General features: G+C 45.1%; 1 protein-coding gene across 4 annotated transcripts; it reads right to left on the bottom strand.

Annotated features, from left to right (window-relative positions):
• Positions 1 to 923: 923 nt before the first annotated feature.
• GOLGA2 (golgin A2) lies at positions 924 to 24,516 on the bottom strand. Of its 4 annotated transcripts, XM_074973913.1 has the most exons (28): positions 24,391 to 24,516; positions 23,333 to 23,455; positions 22,878 to 22,958; positions 18,060 to 18,194; positions 17,396 to 17,439; positions 17,175 to 17,238; positions 16,571 to 16,630; positions 16,065 to 16,145; positions 14,186 to 14,224; positions 12,995 to 13,057; positions 12,644 to 12,737; positions 11,872 to 11,978; positions 11,181 to 11,239; positions 10,829 to 10,970; positions 10,029 to 10,118; positions 9,760 to 9,867; positions 9,566 to 9,653; positions 8,650 to 8,993; positions 7,547 to 7,660; positions 6,873 to 7,097; positions 6,528 to 6,627; positions 6,350 to 6,438; positions 5,365 to 5,518; positions 5,133 to 5,200; positions 4,407 to 4,509; positions 3,966 to 4,072; positions 3,375 to 3,546; positions 924 to 3,285 (listed from the first exon to the last, which is right to left on the bottom strand). In XM_074973913.1, the coding sequence occupies exons 1-28, from the start codon at positions 24,436 to 24,438 to the stop codon at positions 3,041 to 3,043; spliced, it is 3,147 nt and encodes a 1,048-aa protein (XP_074830014.1). In that variant the 5' UTR covers positions 24,439 to 24,516; the 3' UTR covers positions 924 to 3,040. The 4 variants fall into 4 exon arrangements, with proteins under 4 accessions (XP_074830014.1, XP_074830017.1, XP_074830015.1 ...); XM_074973916.1 differs by lacking the exon at positions 16,065 to 16,145; XM_074973914.1 differs by lacking the exon at positions 22,878 to 22,958.
• Positions 24,517 to 24,837: the final 321 nt, after the last annotated feature.

Below are 24,837 nucleotides of genomic sequence, written 5' to 3'. Positions count from 1 at the left end.
CTTCAGCTTGGGGTAGGATTCTCCACTTGATCCTGACTTTGAGATTGCTGATATGCTTGATTTACAATGTTTTTTGGAAGTCTAGTGGTTTCTCGCTGAAAAGCAGGTTTTGACCAAACAGCCCCCTCTTCCTTCTACCATTGCCATCTATCTATTAGACTTCAAAGTCTCTGTTCCTATCTGAAGTAGTAAAGGTTGATACAAACCGTAGCAGAACAGGGTCCTATACTATGAGCTTACAGGATTTGCAGCAATTACAACCCTACATACATATCAACAGTAGACTCACTAGTTCCAAATAGGAGGTACTTTAAAAACACTGAGTTATTTTGACTGCTGAGAGCCAAAGGGCTCAATCCTGCAAGGTTAGTACTTTCCAAGTAGTATGGCATACCCACAGCCCCCACTGAAATCAACTGAAGCCCAGAGCACCCCACACTTCTCAGGAGGTTCTTAACAGTTTGGAGGACTGAGCCCATAATGAATTCTAGTAACTAGACTACATCTCCTTGAGTCCAGAGATCAAGATATGCCTCAGTCCATTGGCAGCCATGAAATTTCTCTATGTGAACTGCAATTCAGACTTTAGACGGCTGTAGGTGGCACAAGCAACTGCAGAAACAGTAAGCATGGTGAAAATGTAATGCATTATAAAATATTAACTCAGTGTGATGGAGAGGGGTATTTTCACCATTTTCTGTAGTTGAAGGGATGGAGGCACAGAGGTTAAATAAGAAGGGAGTCAGTGTAACAGCTGGGGCTTCCTATGATCATATCAGATCTCTCTCTGAAAGGAAGAATCCACTATCAGTTTTCCTGTCTATATTTCAAGGTGATCTGAACAGAAAACATGCACACAGTCAGTGCTTGCCTGAATAAGTTTATTCAGAAAGAAAGAATTTATAACAGGATTAAATCACCTCTGCAGCAGAATGCAAAAATTTCTCCAACAGTATTTTCCTTCACATTCCTGGACTAGAACACCCAATAAATATTTACCCCTTTTATAATAATAACGCTCTGTATTAAATCACAACCCTTCTCCACTGCAGTTAAATCATTTTTTATAATACAGGTTATGAGCAACCCCAGCAGGCAAAAATGCTGCAAAGGGCCATATTCTTTTTTCAAGGAATATACAAAATGTTACACAGATACACTATGTACACAAACTCATGCAAACAGGAGCTTGTAGGCCCACCTTGCTAGTGCCCTGCATGATGCCTCCAGCAGTGCACTCTGCCCACAACACTGACAGTCAATACCAGGGCTGTTCAAATGAAAGGACTTAAAAACAGTTTCTATCCTCCCCAGATAGGCTAAAATTCAGCTGTTCAAATTTCAGAGGAGTGCATTGATTTTATTCCACAGAACCTCTTCCCCCACTAAAATAAAAGTTTAAATTCATTTAAAAAAAAATCCCAATCATCATGTGCTTTTCGCTGTGGAACAACTGTTCCCTGTTCCAGGTTAAAAAAAAGGTCTTGATCAAAATAAGACAGAACTGATTATAGAAAGGACCTGCAGAATTTTAACTAAGAAAAATCATAAACCAGCATAGCCTGTTTGCCAGAGCCTCTCTGTTCCAAACAGAACGGCACCAATGGGAGCCAAGCATGTGCATGTGCTTTTAAGTCATCAACCTGGAATTTGTCTTGCATTGCACAACTTTACGTAAGTTAGGTCTCCTTAAAATACACACGCACTTTCCAGAGAGTTCTCCTTTGAGACCTGCCACTGGGATTGCTGAGCCCACAGACAGCAGGCAACAAGTTCTATATTTTAAACCCATATGTACTTATCAGACACTGATGTTATTCCTAGCAGATGGAGATGGTAACCCATCGTGGTTGAGCCCTGTACACACCATCTTTAGAGTGTCTTTCAGCGAGTTGCTCCATTCATCACAATCCATTTTCTTTGCTTCTAGATCAGGGAACTGATTCTCTAAGCACAAACATTTAACTCAAATGTTTGTCACCTAGTTTTCTCCTCAGTCAGTTCTGCAACTTTGAAGTGTTTCCAGGTGACAGCTCCACCTCTTGCATGTGTGTCTGGAATTACCGGGAGCAGACTAAGGTTCCTAATGCACTCAGCTAGTGGAAGCCTTGTCCGTGTGGAGATGTAGGGAGAAAAAGGAATCCAAGAGATGGGGAACTAGAATCCCAGAGTCCAGAAATTCAAAACAAAGCACGTTTATTAAGTGATTTGCTTTTACTTATTTCTCCCTTTTTTTAAATAAATAAAACTTTTAGACAAACAAGGTGAAACATCATCCTTCAAAGTGCAGTTACATTTCCACCCAGCCCTCAACCAACCACATAAAGCTTATATCAAGTAACTGAGCATCTGTCCCAAGAGGACTCAGAAGGCAATCCCTGGCCACTTCCCCCCCATCTAATGTGAATAAAAGTTTGTCGTGCTGCCTAGTCAGGCAGGAAGCCTGCGTCTTTTGGCTGTTTGGGACTAACAAGGCTGGTTTCAGATACAGTGCAGGGGACAGGCTGCGGAGAAAAATGGGAAGTTTAAGATACATGGTGTGAAATATACCAATAATCATTCAGAATCCAAAGTTTGCTGCCAGAATAAGTTACTTTAGGAGGCTTTTGGAAGGAGATGGGCAGATAGCGATCATGGCTGGTGCAACAGTCACAAGCCAATCGCTGCTGAGAAGCTGGCTGCCAGCAGCAGAGTCCTGTCAGAGAGCTAGGAAATAAGTGTTCAAGTTACTCTGTCAGAGGTCATGAAGAAGTCCTGCCACTTTCATGTGGGTCAGCAGAGGCAGTACTACCGACTGCCTCACATGATTACTTCAAGTCAGAGTCTGTACTCAGAGTGCACCAAGTAACAGGAGGAGAGAGAAAAGGGAGAGATGAGGAGGTCTGGTGCTCGAGTTCTGTTTGATGCAATCCCTCTTTCCACATGAACAGGAAATCTGTCCAGACTGAGGGCTCTGGACAGAGATACAGGGTAAGTTTAAGCAGTTTGGGTACTTAACAGGCTCACAGAAAATTGCTGCAAGCCAGGTTTCTCATGCCATTTAAATCACCATGATCTTGACCTCATCGTTTTCATCAGCACGATAGAAGAAAGGAATGCAGGGGTTTTCCAACAGGGACCCCACCCTCTCCTGAGGGTTCTGGATTTCTCTCAGAAGCTGCATGATTTGCTTAGCAGTGGGATCCTCTGGACTGGGCTGGGGGCCTTTGCTATGACTAGGTACGTGGGATTGAAGAACTGCAGCCTCCTGTTCTGGCTCATCTGCTAAACTCACCTCTCGCAGTCCTGTAAAGAACAAAGACGAGGCAGGTTACTACTCCCGTCCCAACACCGAGCAGTCTGGTTCCCTGCTAGCCAGCAGGAAGATTGCTCACCTTCTCCATCAGTAGCGTTTAGTTCAATGCACCTCTCAACTGCAATGGCACTTCCACTTTCTTGACTTACTAGCAGGTCTGGGTTCTGAGCAGCTGCCAAATACTTGCTGTACCATTCATTCCTCTCCCCAACCAGACGCATCACCAACTCTTGGAGCTCCAATAACTTCATCTGTAGCAAGTTAGCAAATAAAGCAAAACCCATGAAACATACATGTCCTCCCTGTGGCTTCTTAAAATTGGTAGGTTTGCACCTCACTAGGCAGGTCAGTCATCCTGACAGACACACTGAGTCCCAGTTTCAGGCATTTTGGAAATCAGTTTGCTGTACTGTACATCACAAAACCAGCAGTGAATCTGGCACAACGAGACAATCTTCTCGGGAGAGACCAAGAACTGAACAGCAGCTTGTGCTGCAGGTCTGGATTCAGAAAACTGGCAGAGTTTTATGGAAAAGTTTGTACTGTATATGTGCCTTTGATGCCTGCCACTCATCTGCTGAGATCAGCTTTTGCACACGCACATTCCGCTTGGGCTTCCTGGCCTCGTAACCAAGGTGTGAATACTATTTTGATAGGAGAGATTCCTTACCTTCATCTCTTCCTTATCCTGGGCCAGACGGCTGATATACTCCTCTTTCTCCCGGTGCCGCTGTTTTAGGATAGCCCTCTGACTCTGGTACAATGCAATATACTCCCCTGGAACACAGGAGAAAAGCATAAGGCAGAGACAATGCACCGAGGGGTTACAATATTATAAAGCTCCCTCTGCTTGAACTTTACATCAGTGGGTAAATGAACTATGGGGCTTTAGAATCCAGATGAGAGCCAATCTGGACACCGGACTGGAAGTCTCTTACCCAGCAGGGTAATTTTAGGGCACCTGGAGGCAGGGCAGTAGAAATCTGGTTGGTGGCTGAATGGTCAGGCTCCATTAGCAGTTAGAGAGGCACCTGTAGTTTCACTGAGAAGTAACACCCTGGGCACTCTGTGAAGAGGTTGCCTAGCTTGCTCTCATGCTGGCTAATCTTACCAATTGTGTCTGTTTCGCCAGACAGCTGTATGCAGCGATGCTCCAACTCCTCCACTCGGTCCTTCAGGTCAGCCTTCTCTTGCATCAGATCTGTGAAGCGGGACTGAACACATAACCAGCATCAGCCTTCTGAACAACTACACTTGTACAGAGAACACATAAAGAAGTCAACAATCCCCTGACTGAACACCTTCCAGGTCAGCCTGAGCTTAGGAAACAATACTGTTCTTTCCCTCCCCACTTGTTTCTTGTGGGAGAGCCTGGCTGATTTGCCGGATGAAGGAGAAGGAAACACAGCTAGAGAGAGTGACATCACAGCGATAAGGAATCCTTTAAATTTCTCCCCACCATAATAGCACAGCTTCCCAGGCACTGAAGACTTCAAGATTGCTAAGCCTCTAGCAGCAGCTTCTCACTCCTCTGCTGGGAGTGAGAAGGGGAGACCAGTATTGAGCCTGCCCCACCACTATGGCTTCAGAAAAAGATCAAAGACCAATGCCAGCCCCCTACATCATTCCCTTTGAGTTTAAACTATTGCAGGCCATGCTGAGTATCCAAAGGCTAGATACAGAAGTGATAAGCCGTTCACAGGAAACCCAGGAAAGGAGGCAGTTGTCTCATAGAAACCCGATTTGCTATTTATTCCCTTGCAACATAGTCTTGGTCTGCTATACAGTGGGGCCTGATGCTGGGCTCCAGAGCCCAGCTGAGAGTTCAGTTGCTCACCTGTAGTTTCTCCATGGCAGTTTTTAAAGCCTCATAAACCTCCACTGGGACGGTGTCTGTAGTATAACCTGGAAAGGACACAGATTCAGTGTGTACGGTTTGCGGAAGAGCGATAAAACTGCGAGTCTGATTCATACTGGGAGAGGCAAATGCATGCACTCGCGCACACCCCCACCCTGTGTGGCTCTTTCTGGTGCACTCCCCCTCCCCCACACACAGCGCAGAGCTTTACCTGCACCTGACGTGACATTGTGTTGCTGCTCCTGCCTCAGAGCTGCTATTTGCTGCAGGAGATCTCTACATTGTCGTTTCTGCTCCACCAGCTGATGCCGCATCTCCTCTCGCTCCTTCTCCACTTGGGACATGGCAGATGTCAAGAAAGTGACCTAAAAGGCAATTCCAGCTCTACTGTCCAATCAACTCCCAGTATCCCTGGGAAGTAGGTAAGGATTATCCCTATTTTACAGATGGGGAAAACTGCCTACAGTGAGTCAGCATTCTAGCTGGGATCAGAATTTGAGGGGACTTATTCCTAGTCCTCTGCATTAGCGCTTGACCAGGGTCCTGTGTATTCCACAATTCTGCAGCTGCAGAGCTTACTGTGGAATCCACTCCTTACTGCAGAACAGGGCTCCAAAGCCTCAGCTTTAATTTTAAAGAGTTATGATCTTGGCCCTCCCAGCGGTAAAGATAAAATCTGAAAAATGTAATGAGAGTAAACTGAAGCAGCAAATAGCCAGAGGTATGAACTGTCCAACTCTCCTCAGTGGGTTAAATCTGAACCCCAAGATGACATGTGTACACTTTATAAATAAGTACCTATTTTCATTAATGATCATTCTAGCAAAAATAGCCAGCAGATGCACCAATCCCAATCCGCCTCCCAAGCTAAGGAATATAGGATCAAAATAAGACAGGAGCTACTGAGCTGATTGGGTTATTTTCATATATTTTTTACCCTCCATTTTGCATTTAATGGAAGCTGCCAATAGATTCCAGTCTGCCACACCACAGTACTTCAGAATTGTGGGTGCCTGCTGCAGTGCGCATGGGGCTTTGACTATGCCTCTTACTCTGTGCATGCATGCATGCTCCTTGCATCAGCAAATGACAATCGCATGCACACAGTCTCCCCGCTAGGGGAGTGTGACCTGCCCACTTTACAGGTACTTATGCGTAATTGGAAGAAAAAGGTTTGCTGCCTACTATGGACTCACCATTTCTTCGCGGCTTTCAAAATCCTCTGGGATCATGAGTGAAGATTTCACAGTTTCTTCTACCATCTTTTCATTCTCCACTCCATCTCCTATAAGATGAGGGAAATAGACAAAGGAGCTGTAACATTAGACGGTCTAGCTCAGCCCAAGTTTCCACCTAAAGATAGACTGCTGTTACCTTCCACTCGGTGCAACATTTTATCGTCCAACTCTGCTGCTAACTGACTGATCTGGGCCTGCAGCTCTCTGTTTTCTTTGGCTACAGCTGCCAGGCTTTCCTGTAAGAGAAGCAGGAAATCACTGGAGGGGCTGGATGGCCACCACACACTTGAGACCTGCACCAGCTAAACTAGATTCCCTATATTTTCACCAGCAACAGAAAAGCAGTATGTTTTGACCACAAGCCATTATCCTGTCTGTAATGCAGGAAGCCCTGGCACCCACTCAGAGTAATGCAGAAAGTACAACATATAGACAGAATCCTGCCTACCACCATCCTTCAACACCTGCCTATCCCCATTACCTTGGTCTCCTGCAGCTCCTTCAGGTGCAACTCCACTGTCACTTTGCCTTGCACTTCTTCATGCTGCAGACGGTCCATGAGCTGTGTCTGAAGCAAGTACTGTTTGTGCAGCTCCTCCTTCTCATTGGCCAGATGCTGGTATGCCACCGTATACTGTTGCAAATGGCCATAGTACTGATCCCGCTGCTCCTGCAGGCCTTGAGCCTCCTGAGTTTTCAATTCCACCTGACAAACAGAGTAAGATCAACCCATCACTGAAAGCTCCAGCTCTACACACAGTTGAAGACTATCCCTAAGGTGGTACGTTCCCCTGCATATCCTCATCCTCACAGTGCATAAATCATACAGCACCATCCTCCTTTTCATCATGGGAAACAAGGCAGTTTCTGATTCTCCTGTAGACTGTGGAAGTTGGCACCAGATCTTTTCTTACTCCAGCTAGGAGACAATTGTCAGTATCACCCCTTGAATGAGCCAGAAGCAGGCCCTTCACCCTACTAAACTCCGACTGGCCCAAAATGCCAGACATCCACAGCAGGGTGCAGACAAAGTACATAGTGAAGACTGGCTCCCAGACTGGTGTGAAAACGAACAATTTCCATCTTTACATCAAAGCCTATCCTATTTCAGAACCTGATATGTTATCACCCTGGTGCTGTACCGCAGTGCATTACCGTCTCTTTGAGCTCAGCCAGCTTCTCCTGTAGCTGCCCAATCTTCTTGGCCAATTCCTTCTTCACATGCAGCTCCGACTGCAGAGCGCTTGTCACCTCCATGTTCTCATTTGTCTGAAATGATGCAGAACCACCATATCAGGAAACTGCCCCAAATCATCAAGTACAATAAAATGTACATAGCACTTTACAAACCAAGTCAACGGGCTGTACTCAGTGCTAGCATAACATGATGCAATTCCTCTTGAAATGGATGGGTATTGCAATCCTGGCGTGTAAATAGCTGTATTTGGCCCAAGGTCCTTGCCCTGAACAGTCATTCTAGTTCAGACAGAGAAACACAAAACAGGGATAAGAGCTTGACCAAGACAGCGAGGGGACGATAGCACGGGGATCAAAACAGGGAAGGTGCCATAAGAGAAAAGGGTTTTGGCACACAGCACAGCCTCTAACTCGCCAAGCACAGGGGAGGCATTAAAAAAAAAAAAAAAAAAAAAAGAGGCAGAGCGAAGAGGGTGAGGAGATAAAAGGAGGAGATCATAGAGGACTGAAGAGAGCAGGTAGCTAGAGGGAGAATGCAAGGACAGGAGGTCAAAGACATAGGGAGCAAGACTGCACAGAGCTCTGAAGAGGACACTGGGGAGCTTTATGCTACTGCACGAAGCCAGTAATAGGATTCAGGGGCATGAGGAGTAATACTGACAGCAGTGGACGAGGTGAAAAAAGCTGGGAAGAACCTCCTCATGGGTGACAGGCATGCAAATATGGGGACAGACAACAGGGCCCTCGAGGACAAAGAGCCAGGAGAAATACCCAAAGTCAAGAAAAGTAGTTGAGTTGGGGGTGGGGGGCACAAAGGAAAGAAAGAAGAAAACCCCGTTGAGACAAGCAGAGATATTGGGTGATCCCCCTGAAGCTCACTAGGGAGTCGGAGAGATTGCATAGTGCCATCACACCAAGGTCTAATGCTAGAACTGTAACAACCGAAGTGCCAGAGGGCAAGGACAGGACAATGCTTCTGCCAGGAGGTTAGCGTCGCTGTTCATGCTGCACTATGATTGTACCCTGTAATTCAAAGGGCTGCATGTCCGGGAGAGACGTACCAGTTTGACAAAGCCGTTCTGCAGCTCGGCCAGCTGCTCCTTCAGCTCCCGGTTTTGGCTGAGAGCTCGGCTGATGGTGGCCTTGTCGCTCTGCATGTTTTCCAGGATCTGCTGTCTGTCCACAGACTCCTCGCTATAGCGCTGCACAGTCTTCTCAAGCTCCTGCAGCCGCTCCTCCTGCTCCTGGTTGAGGTGGCTCAGCTGCTCGTTATCCCGCACCTGGGCCTGGTACTGCCCATGAAGCTCCTCCTTCTCTTGCTGCAACCGCTGGACCTCTGACTGCAGGTTCAGCTCAGCTTCCGTGGGCCCTCCTGGCAGGGCAGGCTCACTGTCTTTAGGCTTAGCTGTTGACGAAATGGGTTACAATCAGCTAAGTTGGAGGGCTGCACCATTCACAATAGGTTAGAGGCACAGAACACTTTAATGTGAATAGGCCTTCCCTCAGCCAACACAACATTTAACCCCTCTATCTAAGGGTGTGTCACTGACAGCACTATCCAACCCTCCCTCTGGGAGCAGATGGTTCCTAGGAAGAGAAGAAGAACGAGAGGAGAAAGACTACAGCTTGCTGCTATGTGCTGTTAGCTCCCTCAGTCCCACTAAGAAGCTTTCCTCTACCCAGCTGGGTGTTAGGGACAGCCCACAGAGTTCTCTTTCCTCTTCACTGGACCGTAGGAGCTGGAGGTTTGGTCAGGTGGATAAGAACAGGCAGACATGGCTCGGTGATGGTTCGAAAGGTCTTGTTTGACAGGCATTAGGCCAGTAAGTTTCTTACTAGTCCTCCCTAGCTGTCCTTCTGGTTTGAGCGTATCAAACCTAGTGCCCCTTCTCTGTACAGAAGTTCTACATGATGGGGATGGGAAGCCTTCCTTTAGCCTGCTAGCACTCCACAATGCTAAGCTCTGATTGAACCTACCTGATTTGCTTAGCATCTCAGCAACACTGGCTTCCAGCTCCTGAATCTGGGTCATATTCCTCTCTTTTTCCTCCATCAGCATATGGACCTGTATGGTCCCAGAAAGGGAGGTGTCAAACTAGTAGAGTCAGCCTCCCCAGTGTCAATAAAAATAATGCCTCCACATACACCAGAGAAGATACTGCTGTTTTTACCTGCTCAGAGAGCTGCTGTACCCGCTGCTGCCAGATACTGCCCTCCTCCTTCAGCTTCTCTACATACTGATCCCTTTCAGCCTGGAGCTGGCGAAGCGACTCTGACTGCTGCTCAGGACGAGAGAGGAAACTGGAGCATTATTGCTCAAAGAGTACAGCTAGAGAAGAGCAGTATTAGTGCAGAGTCTCACACTCTTTTGCCCTGCTAGACAAGTTTCCCTACAAAGGTTGCAATATGGATCCTCAACATATTCCATATGCTCTCTTACCTGAGTAATCTGTGTTTCCAGGTTTGCCCGCTCTTCCAACGCCATCTGCAACTGCTGGTTTGCATCCAGAATCCCAGACTGATTTGAAAACTGCCAGGAAAATCAAATAAGTTATGGCAAATTCTTACATTCCTTGTTTTCTTTTACACCTCTTCCTTTTGATTGCAACCTGTGACATGATCCATGTGGTAATTTCTGTGGTTCTGTAAATTCCTCTTTGGTTCTAGTTCAACACAAGTTTAAATTTAAAAAGTATGGGTTGAGATGAGTGGCTGTTTAGAAACAGGATGACATGGGGGTTCTGCCCTATGCAACAGATCTATCTACTGTATGAAGGAGATAGCAACAGCTAGCATCTTATTGGGGCAGCTCCAATCTTTCCCACATCTCTGAAAGATATACATCAGTCAAACAATCCAATCCAAGAGTAACCAGATGATGTTCTCTGGCCTATGTTATACTGGATGTCAGACTATATGATTGAATGGCCCCTTCTGGCCTTTAAACAAAAACAAACCCACACACTATGAAACAGAGACACTAGTCCAATCCTTGGGATGTCATGGTGTCTACGGTCCACCACTCCAAACTCCTCAGAGAACGGGCTCCCATTCTCCATAAACCTTGAAGAAGACCTCTTCATTCAGAAGTTGTCTCTGTGAAGCATTGTATGCTGCTTGGTAAATGGTAGTGAGTAAAAGCCACCCAGTGGTCAATTCTCTTTTGACCTACGATCCCTTTTCCCACATTCAGAGCAAGGCCTTACCCTTATATCCACCTCCCAATAACACTGCAATCACCTGTTGAATCATCAGTTCAGCCATTTCCAGTTTCTTATGCAAATCCTCCAAATCCAGTTTCATGGCGGAGTTCTCAGAGACCAGGGAGTGAAGCTTTTCCGACAGTTCCGAGTTCTGCTGCTTGAGTTCCTCACTGCCTTTGCTGGGAGACAAATAAATTAGCAATAATCCTTACTTTTGCCACTGGTTCTTTGTTACTCATGAGGTAAGTTTACAAACTGGTCCTTTCTGGTGGCTGGAAGGAGGATAGGCTGTGCACTGGAAGAGGCGCCTTGTATTCTAGGCATGAGAGGGCAGCTCTCACAGGGTTAAACATTACTGAATCTGCAGTAACATACAGAGTAGAACTGACCTTTGTTTGTACAGATCCAGTTTCAGGCTGTCTCGCTCCTTCACTACCTCTCTGTTATGCTAAAGAAAGAGGAAAACATACATGAATCAACCTCAGACTCTGACCAACAAGGAAAGCTTAAAACCAACTATGGTCAGCCTTCTGCAGATCAGCTAATGTGGAACTAAGGTGGTCAAGGACTCAAATTCACAGAACTATTATGGCTGGAACCTCAGAATGGATTTGCCTGGAACTTCGCATCAGGCTACAGCTGGCCAGCATTGGAGCTAAGCCTGTCGCCACATTAAATTTCTCACAAATGTGCCAAGAATTCATCTGCTCAGTCTTTTCAAACCGACACCATTAACTAGCCATGAGGTTATGTTTCAAAGGTCTGGATTAGCACCAATACTAAAGTGTCTCTTTGATAGAGAAGCTCCTGGACAGCGGACATGGGTGGGCTTTCATTGTTTGGATTTGGCAAGACAGATAAAGTGAGGTGCTAGATCTGAAGACAGAAGCTTTGACCAAAGATTAGTGGTTGCAGAAAGTGAAAAAAAGTCTGCCGTGATCATGAAGGGTACAGATCTTTGTTTCCAGGACTTGTGCCTCCCTCTTCTTAAAAGATGGGACCACTAAGCATGTAGCAGTTTAGTGAAAGATACACAGGAAAGAGCACAACTGTTAAAGTATAAATGGAGGTAACTCTTACTTTCTCCAACTGTTTCTGCTGCGTAGAGATGGAGGACAGAGTGCGTTCCAGCTCAGATACCCTCTGGCGAGATGACTGCAACCGTGCAGCAAGGTCTTCAGCTTCTCCTGAACAAGTCAAAACAGATTCAGGTGGGGCTAGGCTGCAAACAGTTCTCCAGAACTGGCTGAACTACAGTTTCTAATCAGCCCACAAATTCTTAAACTCTACCACACTTTAAGGAAGTTAGCATGGCGCGGTGCATAGAAGTCTGGAAGTCAACAGAGCTGGGTTCTATTCTGGCTCTGCCACTGACTCTCATGTGACCTTGGGCAAGTTAACCTCTCTGTGCCTCAGCTTCCTCATCTGTGAAATGGAGACGATACCCCCTTTGTTTGCAGATGAAAAAGCACTAGGTGCTTATTATTACTTTTATAATACAGAAATTTGCTGGAGTTCAGCTGAGAATGAAAGCTTATCTTACCATGACAGCTGTGGTGTTCAGCTGAGAAGCAGTCAACAGGACAGTAAGAAAGTAACAGCCTGGATAATCACCAGTATTTAACAGTCATAACAGGGCTTTAGCAATATACAAAAGAACCTTGATTCTTCTGGAATCAATGTGCTCTGATTTTGGGAATAGCTTGGATGACAGAAACAATGATTGTGCCAAGTGTTTATCATTAAGAAGTCACTGAGTGTTATGGGCAGCCTGCCAGTGAATACAGTACCCATGACTCAAGATCCTTGGTTTGTTCCAACAACCTCAGTTGAATGCTCAAAGTCGATATACCTGATTTCTGCCGGGCAGCTTGTTGTGTATGTGCTAGTGCTGTCTGCAATTCAGATTTCTCAGAGACTAGGATTCCAATAGTCTGGATATGAACCTTTGGGAAAAGAAAACAACAGCTCAATGTAAGACACCTGTTCTTGGAACTACATCTCCACAGCAGTCACAAAAAAATAATTCACTAAAGGCAGAAAGATTAACATAAATCCATTGGATGAGTCTACAGTCTGGCTGACCAAATGCCTTTCCTGAATAGCTGGATTTCAGAAGGAAGAACATCCCAGTGTTAGGAAGTCCATAAAAAGCCAAGTGAAGACCAGATGATATGACTGAAATGGAAAAGTTCTTTCTTACCTGTAGCTGTTCCCTCAATGCTCCTTGCTCCTTGGCAAACTTCTGTTCAAACCCCTTCTTTTCCTATGTAAAGAAACCATGCCGATTAAACACAATTTTTTTTAAAGGGATTTTTTTTTTTTTTTTTAAAAACAATTGTAACCTAGGTTTCTTGTGGTAATAATAATATCCAATCGACACACAGAATTTTAAAGACCTAATTTGCAGTTCACCATTTAAACTTTGTATTTATGCTTTGCACTTTGCTCAGCATGGGCAATAAAAATAGATTAGATAAAAATAGATAAAAACCCTCTTTTACTTTGAGGTTCTCACACAGTAGCACAATGTTGCAGTGTTTGGACTGCAAATTACAGGGAAATGTTTAAATCTAAACTTAACCATTTCCACTTAATTGCTTTGAAATGCAATAAAAATTCATTTTAACATAAGGTTTTGTTTAAAAAAAAAAAAAAGTACAAAAAAATCTCCATTTTGGGCCTAAGCTACCTGACAATGTTTCTAAGTAACAAGAACTTTAGTTATGAATGAAATGTGATCTTTTGTTAACGTTATCTTGGAAAAGGAAAAATAAGGTGCAAATTATAGACAGAGCATCAGTTACCAGTGGAGGTTGGTAACTTTTAATATAAAAAAAGACACTTATTCAAGGTAAGGGTTGTATCTCCTTTAAAATATGTTAGCAGGGGGTTAGATTAGATGACCTTTGTGGTCCCTTCTAACCCTATGATTTTATGATAACAACAGTAAGGAGAAACTTTACAATATATTAAATGTTTTCCATTTCAGGGTTTTTTAATCCCACACTCACACATGTACATACTCTCACACTCGGCACTTGTCACAGTGATTGGAACAGACACTTTTCCTTTGGTTTTGCCAGTATGCCAGCTAATTATGTTGGTCTAAGGAAAGCTATATGTAAGCATTCTAACTATGAGTTTGTGTTTTTTTTAGTAGTACTTGATGTTGTAGTGCTTGATGTTTTTTAAACCAAAACTAGGATGGAGTGCAGAAGGATTTCCCAGCGCCCTCTATACATTATATAATGCCATCTTCACACACTTTACCCAACCTAAGGCTGGGTCATGTATGTCTGTGCCACAGTACACCACAAATATCTGCTCCTCTTGGGGAGAAGAACATCTACTGTACCTCTCCTAAGATGAGCGCTTATGGGAGGCATTTTACCTTCTCCAGCTGATTCACAGCCTCTTGGTTTTGCTGTTTCTGCAGAAGGAGCAAAATTGATACATCATTACTAACAAATCACTTCCTTACTGATGAGGACAGTAAATTTGTCTTCAATCTTAACCAAAGACATGGGACACACATGGCTAGCTATTGCAAACAGGAGTTCTGTTAAATCTTTTAGGCATTTTCTACAAAGACAGGATGTTTCAACTATTAAAACAATAGATTCTAGGGTCATGGCATGTGGATCTTGAGAAGTGTATTAGCCAGCTCAGGGTATGTTCTTTCGTCTTCAACAGAACATCCCCATTCCACACTAGCATTGCTGAGGTAATAAAACCCAAAATGCTTATATTTGATCTCAGCACCATCCCTTTTAAATTCACATCCTACATTTTAAGGTGTTTATCATTGTAGTACTTGATGTTGTATCACATTAATGATACATCAGGATCCTATAAAGGGAACCACATTCTCTCCTCCCTTCCCTCAGATATGTTCTTAGACACTATACTGACAATATGTTAAAGCCCTGAGCCTGCATAAAGATAGACTTTTATACCATGTGGAGCCCCATTTAAGTCAGCATGGCATCCCCTGTCCATGTGGATCAGATGACAGGACTAAGGGTAAAACATGGAGAAAGCGCCAGCATATACACAATACTGTCCCAACCTGTTCTAATCTCACTGGAGGGGTGGTTGGAGGTTTAATAAAAAAAACGTGCTGTGTGTGTGCACGCGCACACATAGGATGGAGACAAAGTGAGCAGAGATCTACACCATGCTATACTAGCAGCCACAGGAGAGCCATAAAACTGTGATATGTTGAGCAATGTTCCTATTTGCTATCAATAGCTAGCTACTGTCTTTTCCACAGGAGCTACAGACATCAACTTTGGCTAAACTGTTTGTGTAATCCTACTCAAGACGCATTTTAGGAAGGTGATTGTCTGTTGAAGGATAATATATTGGAGGCTCTGATCCTAACAGAACCAGTGGACAAGTGCAAACCCAGGAGTGCAGCATAGGCCTTGTGTAATTCCAGGCAAGATACCACTTCATATGCCTGTGTAGAAGCAGGCAAACAGCGAGAGTCGCTGGTGGGCACTGCTCTGATACCAGGTGCCACTGCCGCCCAGCCTCAATACTACAAGAGAAAAAGGGATGCAAGGGGAAAACAATGCAGCAAAACAAAAAGGCCATGGGATGCACTGGGGAAGAGTCCTAAACTGCAGGGAGGAAAGCGGGGGGAAATGAATCAGGGAGAAAAGCATTTCAAACCAAGCAAGGCTGTTTTCAGACTGAAACCAATCCTTTGCAGTTGTTTCTTGCTGTGTTAAAGCAACAGGCTGAAAAGCAGCAGCAACATCCATGCAGGCTATAGGACAAAGTGGTTCATTCATAGTGCCACAGATGCAGAGAAGATGATCAGACACCAGTCCCTGTGCTCACTCCTAGCCCCATTACTCCCACTCTGCAGACAAAGTTGGAACAGCAAGTTCAACTGGAGAAAACACAGATTTGAATGTTGCTCCCACTGGGACTGGCTCCTGCTCCCACTGAATTCAGTGGATGCCGATCAGGCCCAGTATTAGTTGCTTTATCATGAGGCTAATCACCCTGGGCAGAGTACGGTTACCTAAAACCCCATGACTATATTTCATATGCCTCAGACAAGCCAGTAAATTCAGGAGTCATCTTTTAATTTGACTTTTTACCCTCTGAATGAGCATTTCCATAAAATCCACTTTGTTCTCCATACAATGCTATGAGAACAGTTCCCTTGTGGCACTGTAAAAGAACCCATAATCTCGCAGACATCCAGAGAGCATGGAGAAGCAGCAAGGACAATGGTTGGCTGGATTGTTTCTTACCAATTCCTCTAGTTTTGTACTGAGCTGTTTGTTAGTTAGATTGCTGGAATCTAGGGCTACTGCCAGCTCCTGGTAACGTGTCTGATGGGCGCATGCAGACAGAAGGAAGAGAAGGAAGGGGGCAGAGGAGAAGGGGAAAAAAGGCAATAATTAGGACAGAAAATAACTCGGTATCACAGTTTTGATCTAATTTGAGTCCCCCCAAAAACATTTCAGTTTTAATAAGTATATGTTCTATCCATTCCACTAAAGGCCTCACTCCCATTTAAAGACACTAACTGGGAGTAGTGGCTGCACTCAGGACGAGTCCTTAATAGCTCCAGCATCCAACGGTGGAGCTGCCACCGATGCCTGGCTCCAAATGTTGGGCATAGCTTCGCTGTCAGGGTTATAAACCACACTGTCTTTACTGAGCAAGTTCAATACAACAATCACGGACTGTCCCATTGGGTGATCAGCAGTGATATTATCCAAGTAAATGATGGAATCAGAAACTGAGTTCTTACCTCCATCTCCTTCATATTTGTGGAAGACACAGCACTTTCGCCATTCACATAGGATGTGGACTACGAGTCAGAAAGAAGTAACTGAATTTAATATCCCAAGGGCACAAGCTCAATATAAAATAGGAGGGGGGTGTACAAACATATCCCCAATAGCACAATACTTATCTAGTGCCTTTCACTTTAAGTTTATCAAGGCCCCATACAAAGGTAGGTACGTAATATGACCATACATACTGGTCTGGTTAAAGATATGCTAATTATGTTGACCTCTGCCCATAGCATCTACAGAAATGGTCTTAGGTGAAATATACAGACCATGTATCACAGATTTACTGCCACTGAATTGAGAGAGCATGTTTCCATGAATATATGCTGTCCTCCACATCCCACTCTGGTTTTCTTCCCACTGACCGAGTTTCACATTCCTAAAACAATGGTTTCTGCTTTTCAGTGTTCAAATGCCTTATTGTTTAGTGGGCTGGCTGCGAAGAACTCTGGGATTAAAGAGAACATTACTGTGCTGGCTTCTTAACAACTCCTCCTTCCCCTCCCCCAGCTTTGAGTTTTAAAAAAAGTTAACAGGACAAATGGAATGAAATGGTACCTGGGAGACCAAGCCATTGAGCTGCTCAGACAACTGGCGGAGACTCTCTGTCGATGAGAGAGACCTGAGAATGGAGAAACAATGCATTCCTTTAGGAGCGGGTCCATTCATGGAACTGCCCAGGCCTGGACAGCACTGAGGGTAACTTCTACAAGCAAAGTCAACTTATCGGCTCTTTACGACCCTGTTACAAGCTCTTTTTATTAAACAAAGACACTCACCTATTTTCATCCAAGGCATTTTTAGGATCATCGGCATCCTGTATCTGTGAGGTAAAACACAAGAATCACATGACTATACCAGAGAAAAAGAGAGAGACAGACACACACAAACCACCCTAGGACTCGCATTACATAGCATTTGTCACTACCACAATCCGTCCAAAGGGGAATTTAACACCGAAAGCACAACCCAAGTCAGGCCTAGATTATGGATAATTTTTGCTAATTTTGGGACTCCTCATGTCACAAGTTGAAAGGACTTAGGTAGTATTTACCAGATGAACATTACAGTAGGTCAGTCAAAGCCTTGAATAGTTCCTCAATATCACAAATTATTTGCCTTGCTGGAAAGTTTCAATTTAATTCTTAAACATTTTGTAAAGAAAGGAGGGTTACTCCAGTTGGAGAAGACCCTCCTTTTCTTGAGGATGCTCCTTGGGGGGAGAGGAAGAGAAATGAGCAACATAGGATGGATGGGCACGTGCATCCTACAGCACTTTACATGGTGTGAAACTCATTTTGCTCACAGCTGGACCAAGACTGAGTGGAGAGGAGAGAATTTCACACTTGTTTGGAAAACATGTACTAGTCAAACATTTCAGCTTAGCATAAGACAGGCATCATTAGTGCACTACTGGTATTCAGGATACAAATGCTCACAAACCTGTGACAGCGGCATGCTACCAGGACCAGGCATGACAGAGCCACAGCTAGGTAGACTGTTGCTGTTAGATAACACGGGGACCTCAGCAGCAAGCTGTTCAGCATTATGAGCGGTAACATCACTGTCAAAGTATGCCTGTCACAAAATATAGCACAAGGATTACAACCTACATGCAGGAGGAAGGGACACAGATAAACATGTGAATACAATACCCATGTGATCTCCATGCACAAAACATGCCAAGTGAACACTGGTCAACTACAGACATGTATTGGCAAAAAACTGTGTTCTCCCCAGAGCAAACCAGGTCAATCCATCAACCTGTTTTTCTTCACTGAATAATAAACACTGTCACCTATTGTCCCAGTCTCCAGCTTGGATGGGGGCGCTTTATCCAGAATTAGTGTCTGGCAATCCAGCTCGCTTCTTTAACAAGGGGCAGTCATTTTGCCAGACTGTAAACCTGCATGTGGAAATGTCAGAGCTGCTATGTTTACTGCAAGGGAACTATAGCAGACTGAACAAGGGCAATGCCAGATCTATTGTCTCTGCTTTGCAAAGCACCACGTTCAGACTGTCTCTGGAGAGAAAACTGGTCAATGAATACAAGTGGAGATGGAACAGAATGGGTTAGTGACCACTCAAGAACTGGGTAGTTTGACTCAAGTGTTACTCCCCTACACCCTTTCCTGAAATTTGTGGAATGCGATCAACTGAAGAGTTTGACACTATGGGTGTAACTACACTACAAGGTGGCTACAGTGGCACAGCTGCCACTATGCTGTCATAGCACACCAGTGTAGACACTTACTACAGCGACAGAAGGGGTTTTTCCATTGCTATAGTAAATCCACTCACTCAAGAGGGGTAGCTAGCTTGATAGAAGAAAGCATCCACTGACTAAGTGGTGTTTACACCAGGGCTTAGGTCAGCTTAACTACATCTCTGAGGGGTGAGAATTTTTCACACCCCTGAGCGATGCAGCTAGGTCAATCTAAGTTTTAGGTGTAGACCAGGCCTAAGACAGAGGGCATTATAAATCAAAAGACCAAACTCAGCCCTGATGTAAGCAAATGCAACTCCTGTGGGAATCCAGAGGAGTGTATAAGTAGGGGCATAGCGAGCAGATCGAGGGATGTGATCGTTCCCCTCTATTCGACACTGGTGAGGCCTCATCTGGAGTACTGTGTCCAGTTTTGGGCCCCACACTACAAGAAGGATGTGGATAAATTGGAGAGAGTCCAGCGAAGGGCAACAAAAATGATTAGGGGTCTAGAGCACATGACTTATGAAGAGAGGCTGAGGGAGCTGGGATTGTTTAGTCTGCAGAAGAGAAGAATGAGGGGGGATTTGATAGCTGCTTTCAACTACCTGAAAGGGGGTTCCAAAGAGGATGGCTCTAGACTGTTCTCAATGGTAGCAGATGACAGAACGAGGAGTAATGGTCTCAAGTTGCAATGGGGGAGGTTTAGATTGGATATTAGGAAAAACTTTTTCACTAAGAGGGTGGTGAAACACTGGAATGCGTTACCTAGGGAGGTGGTAGAATCTCCTTCCTTAGAGGTTTTTAAGGTCAGGCTTGACAAAGCCCTGGCTGGGATGATTTAACTGGGAATTGGTCCTGCTTCGAGCAGGGGGTTGGACTAGATGACCTTCTGGGGTCCCTTCCAACCCTGATATTCTATGATTCTATGACATTTTCATATGCTAGAGCTGAATTTGCCTTAAGTGAGGAAGAGGGTCAAGAAATGCATCTTTGTATCTCTGTGCAGAAATAAAATTGGTATTTTTGGGGGGGCATAATCTAACACCAACTACCCCTACCAAACCACAGAGCAACTGGAGAATCCCTCATATATCTATCTTCAACCCTGCAGAACAAGTAGTCCTGGAGAGCCACAAAGTCCCAGTGCAACAGTCTGGCATTCTGTTGCAATTTGTTTCATTACATTGCCAAACTGCGATCAGTCATCATGTATAGAGGCTACAAAGCAAATGCCATAGCGCGACGTCAAGACAAGCCCCACAAGCACTCTGTGGCTCTCTGCAACTCCATTTGATAGTCTCCTCTCCTACTCCAGCCACCTCCTTCCTGGCTGCTCAGAGAGAAGATGAAACATTTCTCTCTGCTCTTCTCCCTTCATGACTGCTTGAAGGTGCAGAGAGGGATTTTGCTGCCTCCTGTTTTCTCCTTGATCAGAACTTCTCCCAAATACTACAAACACCAAGGTACAGGACACAGACTTGATGAAACTAACAAGATCACTGAGCTAGATGGATGGGGAAAGCCAATACCAATTTTTTAAAGTCTTTTTAGCAGGATTGATTTGTGCTGTCAGAGTTCAATATACTTAATATTCGTAACAACACTTAATGTATCCCTCCCTCTCCCCAGTGCTTCCAATCTCAGGTTATTTTGCCCTGATATTGGTTTAGGAAATCACCAACACAGACTATAAAGTGGACAGAAGGAATCCCTCTCCACCCCAATGCAGTATTTGATTTTAAACTGTATGTGTTAGTTTCTCAGGGTAGGACCATGTCTTTTTACATATCTAGTGCACCATGCTCAGAGATGTAATCAATATAAGGTAACAGTAATAGTGACAAAAGTCATTCTCAGAAAAGCCGCTTTGAGAAGAAAGTGGCATAGAGAGCTAATTTGCTGAGGGGCATGTTAAAAATACCAAAATACTCATTCAAAAAATTAATGTTGTGTTGTGAAATTCTAGTAACTCTCAATAAAAAGCTAGTAACGCCACCCAGACTCATACATATGAGGATCCATTTGCTTTTTCTCAAGGGCTCCTGTTCTGTCAGCTTCTCCCTGCCACACAACCAGAAAGCTACAGTGGGTGAGGTGGGAGGGATCTGCCTGGCTGTGTTGACACACCAATGACAGCATTTGCTCAGCTGCCAGCATTCAGCTTTTCTGCCTATTAGTATTAAGTGAGTGTTCAGAGCAGCATTTCCCTGACTCAGGAGTTCTATCAGCAAGACAACTAGGAACCGAAATTCTCTCTTTCATTAGACTACAGTTAAAGGTTAATTTTCAAGTTGCTGTTGAAGACCCTGGGCATAACAATCCACAGCCTCCAAGTTGAAAATCTAAATAGCTATGCAGACCAAAACATCTCTCTCCATGCAAAGGAAGATAAGAGAAACACTCAGGACATCAAGACAAATGAAAGAGTAACTTCTCCGCTTTCCCAACAGCCCTAAAAGCCCAAGCATAGGTCCAGCCTTCATTTGAGACAGAACACCATCAGTGTAACAGACAACTAGTTGCTTTCTCTGATATGCCCACCTATTGAGTATAATTTAAATTATACTCATGTTTAGTACATGGAAAATAGACCCCATACAAAAGGAAAACTCCAATCATAGTATGCACAATCTGATGCTATCATGGCACATCCAATCCCACAGAGAAGGACCTTGCATAAATTTTCCTGTCATTCTCACCCTTGTCCATAAACATACAAACAACATAAGTGCAAGAGCCTTCTATGTGCACTGTATGTCTTTGAGGTCAGTTGCTTCATTATCATGCACAGAAGACTAGTGAAAGACTTATTTCATCTATCACAGCATGCAGGTTTCATTGCACAGAAGCCATTTTAAGTCCCCCAGTAATTAACACGACTATTTCTATGGCTGGAACAAGAAAAAAAAAAAAAGATACAAGTATCATAATGGTTAATTTGTTGAGAAACTGAATTCAAAAGTGAGGGTGGAGCCCTTTGCAGACACAATGGCATAAAGTTAAAAGGCAAATAAGGTTTTATGTTGAGTTCTCTGAGTTTTATCACAACTTTAACTTAAATTAAATGGAATTTTTGGTAATAAAATACACTGAAAATGACAGGCAGTTATAAGTTTGTTCCTGTACACTTGTCTCTTATTGCTAGTTGAAATCTTCCTTTTCCCTTCAGTCTCAGGAACAGAGGGAATACAAAGATGCTACAGCAGGGGTAGTCAATTATTTTTTGTCAACGTCCAAATTTCTTGGTCAAGGTATAGTCAAGGTCCAGAGAAACATTTTTCACACCACAAGAATAATGATAAGTAGTAAATAAAAAGATTTTTCAGTCCGTTCAAAAGTGTCTGGCAGCCTGCAGTCCACCTATTGACTTCCCCTGCTCTACAGCATGTAAACACTTGATATAAAATATGTCTGACTTCCTTGCCTAGATATATTTAAAGCCATGTTACTTGCCAGACTAGTTTCATCACCTGTCACAAAATGAGTTGGTTGGAATAACTACACAGCTTCTCAGGGCAACTGGTTGATTAAAGATAAACAAGAACATGCCCTTCAGAGATGTGGTACTTATAAATAAAACAATGACATGCAAACAAAAAGATTATCGGCTAAGAAACTAACAAACCCAGCTTGTATTCCAGTTTAAACAATGGTTTTATGCCCCCATGCTATATCTCCCTGGAAACACACTGAGTGGGAAAGGGAACAGTGGGGTGTCTCTACAGTCAGTCTATTGCACACAACCTCACCCAAGATTCCTGACATAATCCCAAAGCAGCTGATCTCGCAGTCTTATCATAAGGGAAAGTCAGTCCTTGGCACTTCTCACTTCACATTTTAAATATGACACAAATCCAAGGGACACATAATAAGAACAAAAAAGCACATTAAAAATAGCTCAATGTTAATGAGAACAGCAACAAAACTTAAGCAACTGACAACAAACATGTCAGAATGAGGTTCCATACAAAAATCAAAGCCAGTTTAAATAGACTCTGAAGCATGCAGTATGGACAGCAAGCTAGTCAGATGGATTCTGAACACTGTCTCACCTTCCTCTTGTCCAATGAGGGTATGGCTACCCCATTGGATCGGTTAAGGTCTGACACCAGCACCTTCAGAATGTTCTGAATCTAAAGGAGGTGAAAGAAAAGGGGAAAGAGAAATGGCTCAGAAAAGGACAGAGTGAGAATACTGATCAAAGGATTGCTGTAGCCAAAGGAATTCATGTTAACTATCTCTTTACCAAAAGAAGTCTCAACACATCAGCACTAGCCATTTCCAGCATATGCTCATAGGGCCGCATATTGCTACACCGTATTACCTGACCCCATCATGCAACATTCAGTAATTTTAGCTACTTTCTGTTCTAACCACTAGTATACAAAATGTACCCTCTCCTTCACATACTACTGTCAAAATTCTCCTTCAGATGCAGAAACAAACTGGTTGGCAGACAGGTAAAGGTGGCAATTAATTTGGAATAAAAAAAGAACAAGCTACTGACATTCTCTGGAGACTTTCTGTCATCATTTGTTGGAGTCTCAGGTCTACTTCCATCTTTACTTTTTCGTTTCTTCTTGGCTGCTGCTGTTGCTCCAGGGCTATTCTTCTGCTGATATTCCTTCAGCTGAGAAAAAGGAGGAAGAATCTGAAGTCCTAACACACAGATGCAGCTCACTGTGACAGATCAGTGATAAATTATGTTTGTAATTACTGTATCAATAAAAGAGAACAAACCAACAGTGAATTCAGGCCATATAATATCTTAACAAGCCCTCATGTCTGGGTTTCTGAACATATGCTCTAAAACCAGATTCACCCTACAGGGTTTACAGTGAAGATGTCACTGCTATCAGAAGAATACCTCTGAAATGTTATGCACACACGAGGCTCTTAAACAGGAGGGCCCCAATGCATCTATAGCAAGCACTGAATCCTCTAGAGGGGTCAGCTCCCCATTGCTCTGGGCAGGCTACGAAAGAAGGCTCTGGGGGAACAATTCCCATGGCCAAGATCACACAAGGTCCAACCCCTTCTCACAGCATCACAGAAACCAAATGTCTACAGGCACTTTAGGCTGGACCACCCACCCACCGACTTGTGAGCACCTGGAAACTCCCCAATGCTGCTGCCGTGACTCTGCCCGGGGGCACAGGCTGGCGCGGGGGGCGGGGGCAGACCTGGGCTGTCCCTACAGGGCGCGGTGGGGAACGTAGCCTCCCTTACAAAGCTAAAGGGGGGCCGCCGCCTCCGGAGAGCCCTGGGGGCCCCCTCCCGCACAGGCCGCTGGGGCCCTCGCTTCCCGGCGGGGGAAGGCGAGGAGGATCCCTACGGGGCTGGGGCCTGCTGTCCCTTCCAGGCCTCGGGGGGCAGGCAGCGACTAGGCCTCTCCCCCGACCGAGCGGGGGGGCCCGGGCGGCAGCTCCGGGGAAGCTGGGGGGGACGGGGGACGAACCAGGCCTGCGGGGGAAGGGATCGGGGCCGCCTTCCCCGCTCGGCCCTGGGTTCAGGGAAGGCCCGGGCCCGGCTCCGGCTCCGGCTCCGGCTCCCCGGGATCGTTACCTTCTTCTTGGCCGCGGCCAGTTTGATCTGCCTGCTGCCGTCCGCCATGTCCGAGCCGGGCCACGTCAGCCCGGCGGGCCTGGGGGGAGCCAGGGAGACTCCGCCCGCCCGGCCCCACGCTCAGCGGAGGGGAGGAGGAAGAGAGAGAGGGAGGCCGCGCCCTGCTGCGCGTGCCCCGCGAGGGCGGGCGCGCTCCCGCCTCCGAGCCCGCTGAGGAGAGGAAGGAGGCGCGCGCCCGCCTCGGCCTTCCAGTCAGGAGCCGCCCTGCCTATGCCTCGGCCTCCCCGCTGTGTTTCTTCCTGCTTAGACACCCCCCTCCCCCCGCAGCTCCCCTGCCTCAGCATCCTCTCCAATACCGGCCCCACCACTCCCCCCGCCCCCAGCATTGACCCAGCTTCCCTTCCTCCCCTATGGGTGCTGTCCCCTGCCCTAGCACCAGCCTCCCCG

Source organism: Natator depressus, chromosome 16 (assembly GCF_965152275.1).
Source record: "Natator depressus isolate rNatDep1 chromosome 16, rNatDep2.hap1, whole genome shotgun sequence".
NCBI classification, from domain to species: domain Eukaryota; kingdom Metazoa; phylum Chordata; order Testudines; family Cheloniidae; genus Natator; species Natator depressus.
Note: the sequence above shows the minus strand (reverse complement) of the source record. Positions and strands in the feature narration are given on the sequence as shown.

Bases quoted from the DNA above. Each gene is read 5' to 3' on its own strand.
- GOLGA2 (XM_074973913.1), bottom strand. From the start codon at position 24,438: ATGGCGGACGGCAGCAGGCAGATCAAACTGGCCGCGGCCAAGAAGAAG. The intron at 10,119-10,828 runs GTGATTGCAGTG...TTTTCCTGGCAG, and splicing joins CTGAACTGATGATTCAACAG to TTTTCAAATCAGTCTGGGAT. The intron at 3,286-3,374 runs GTGAGCAATCTT...TGTTCTTTACAG, and splicing joins AAACGCTACTGATGGAGAAG to GACTGCGAGAGGTGAGTTTA.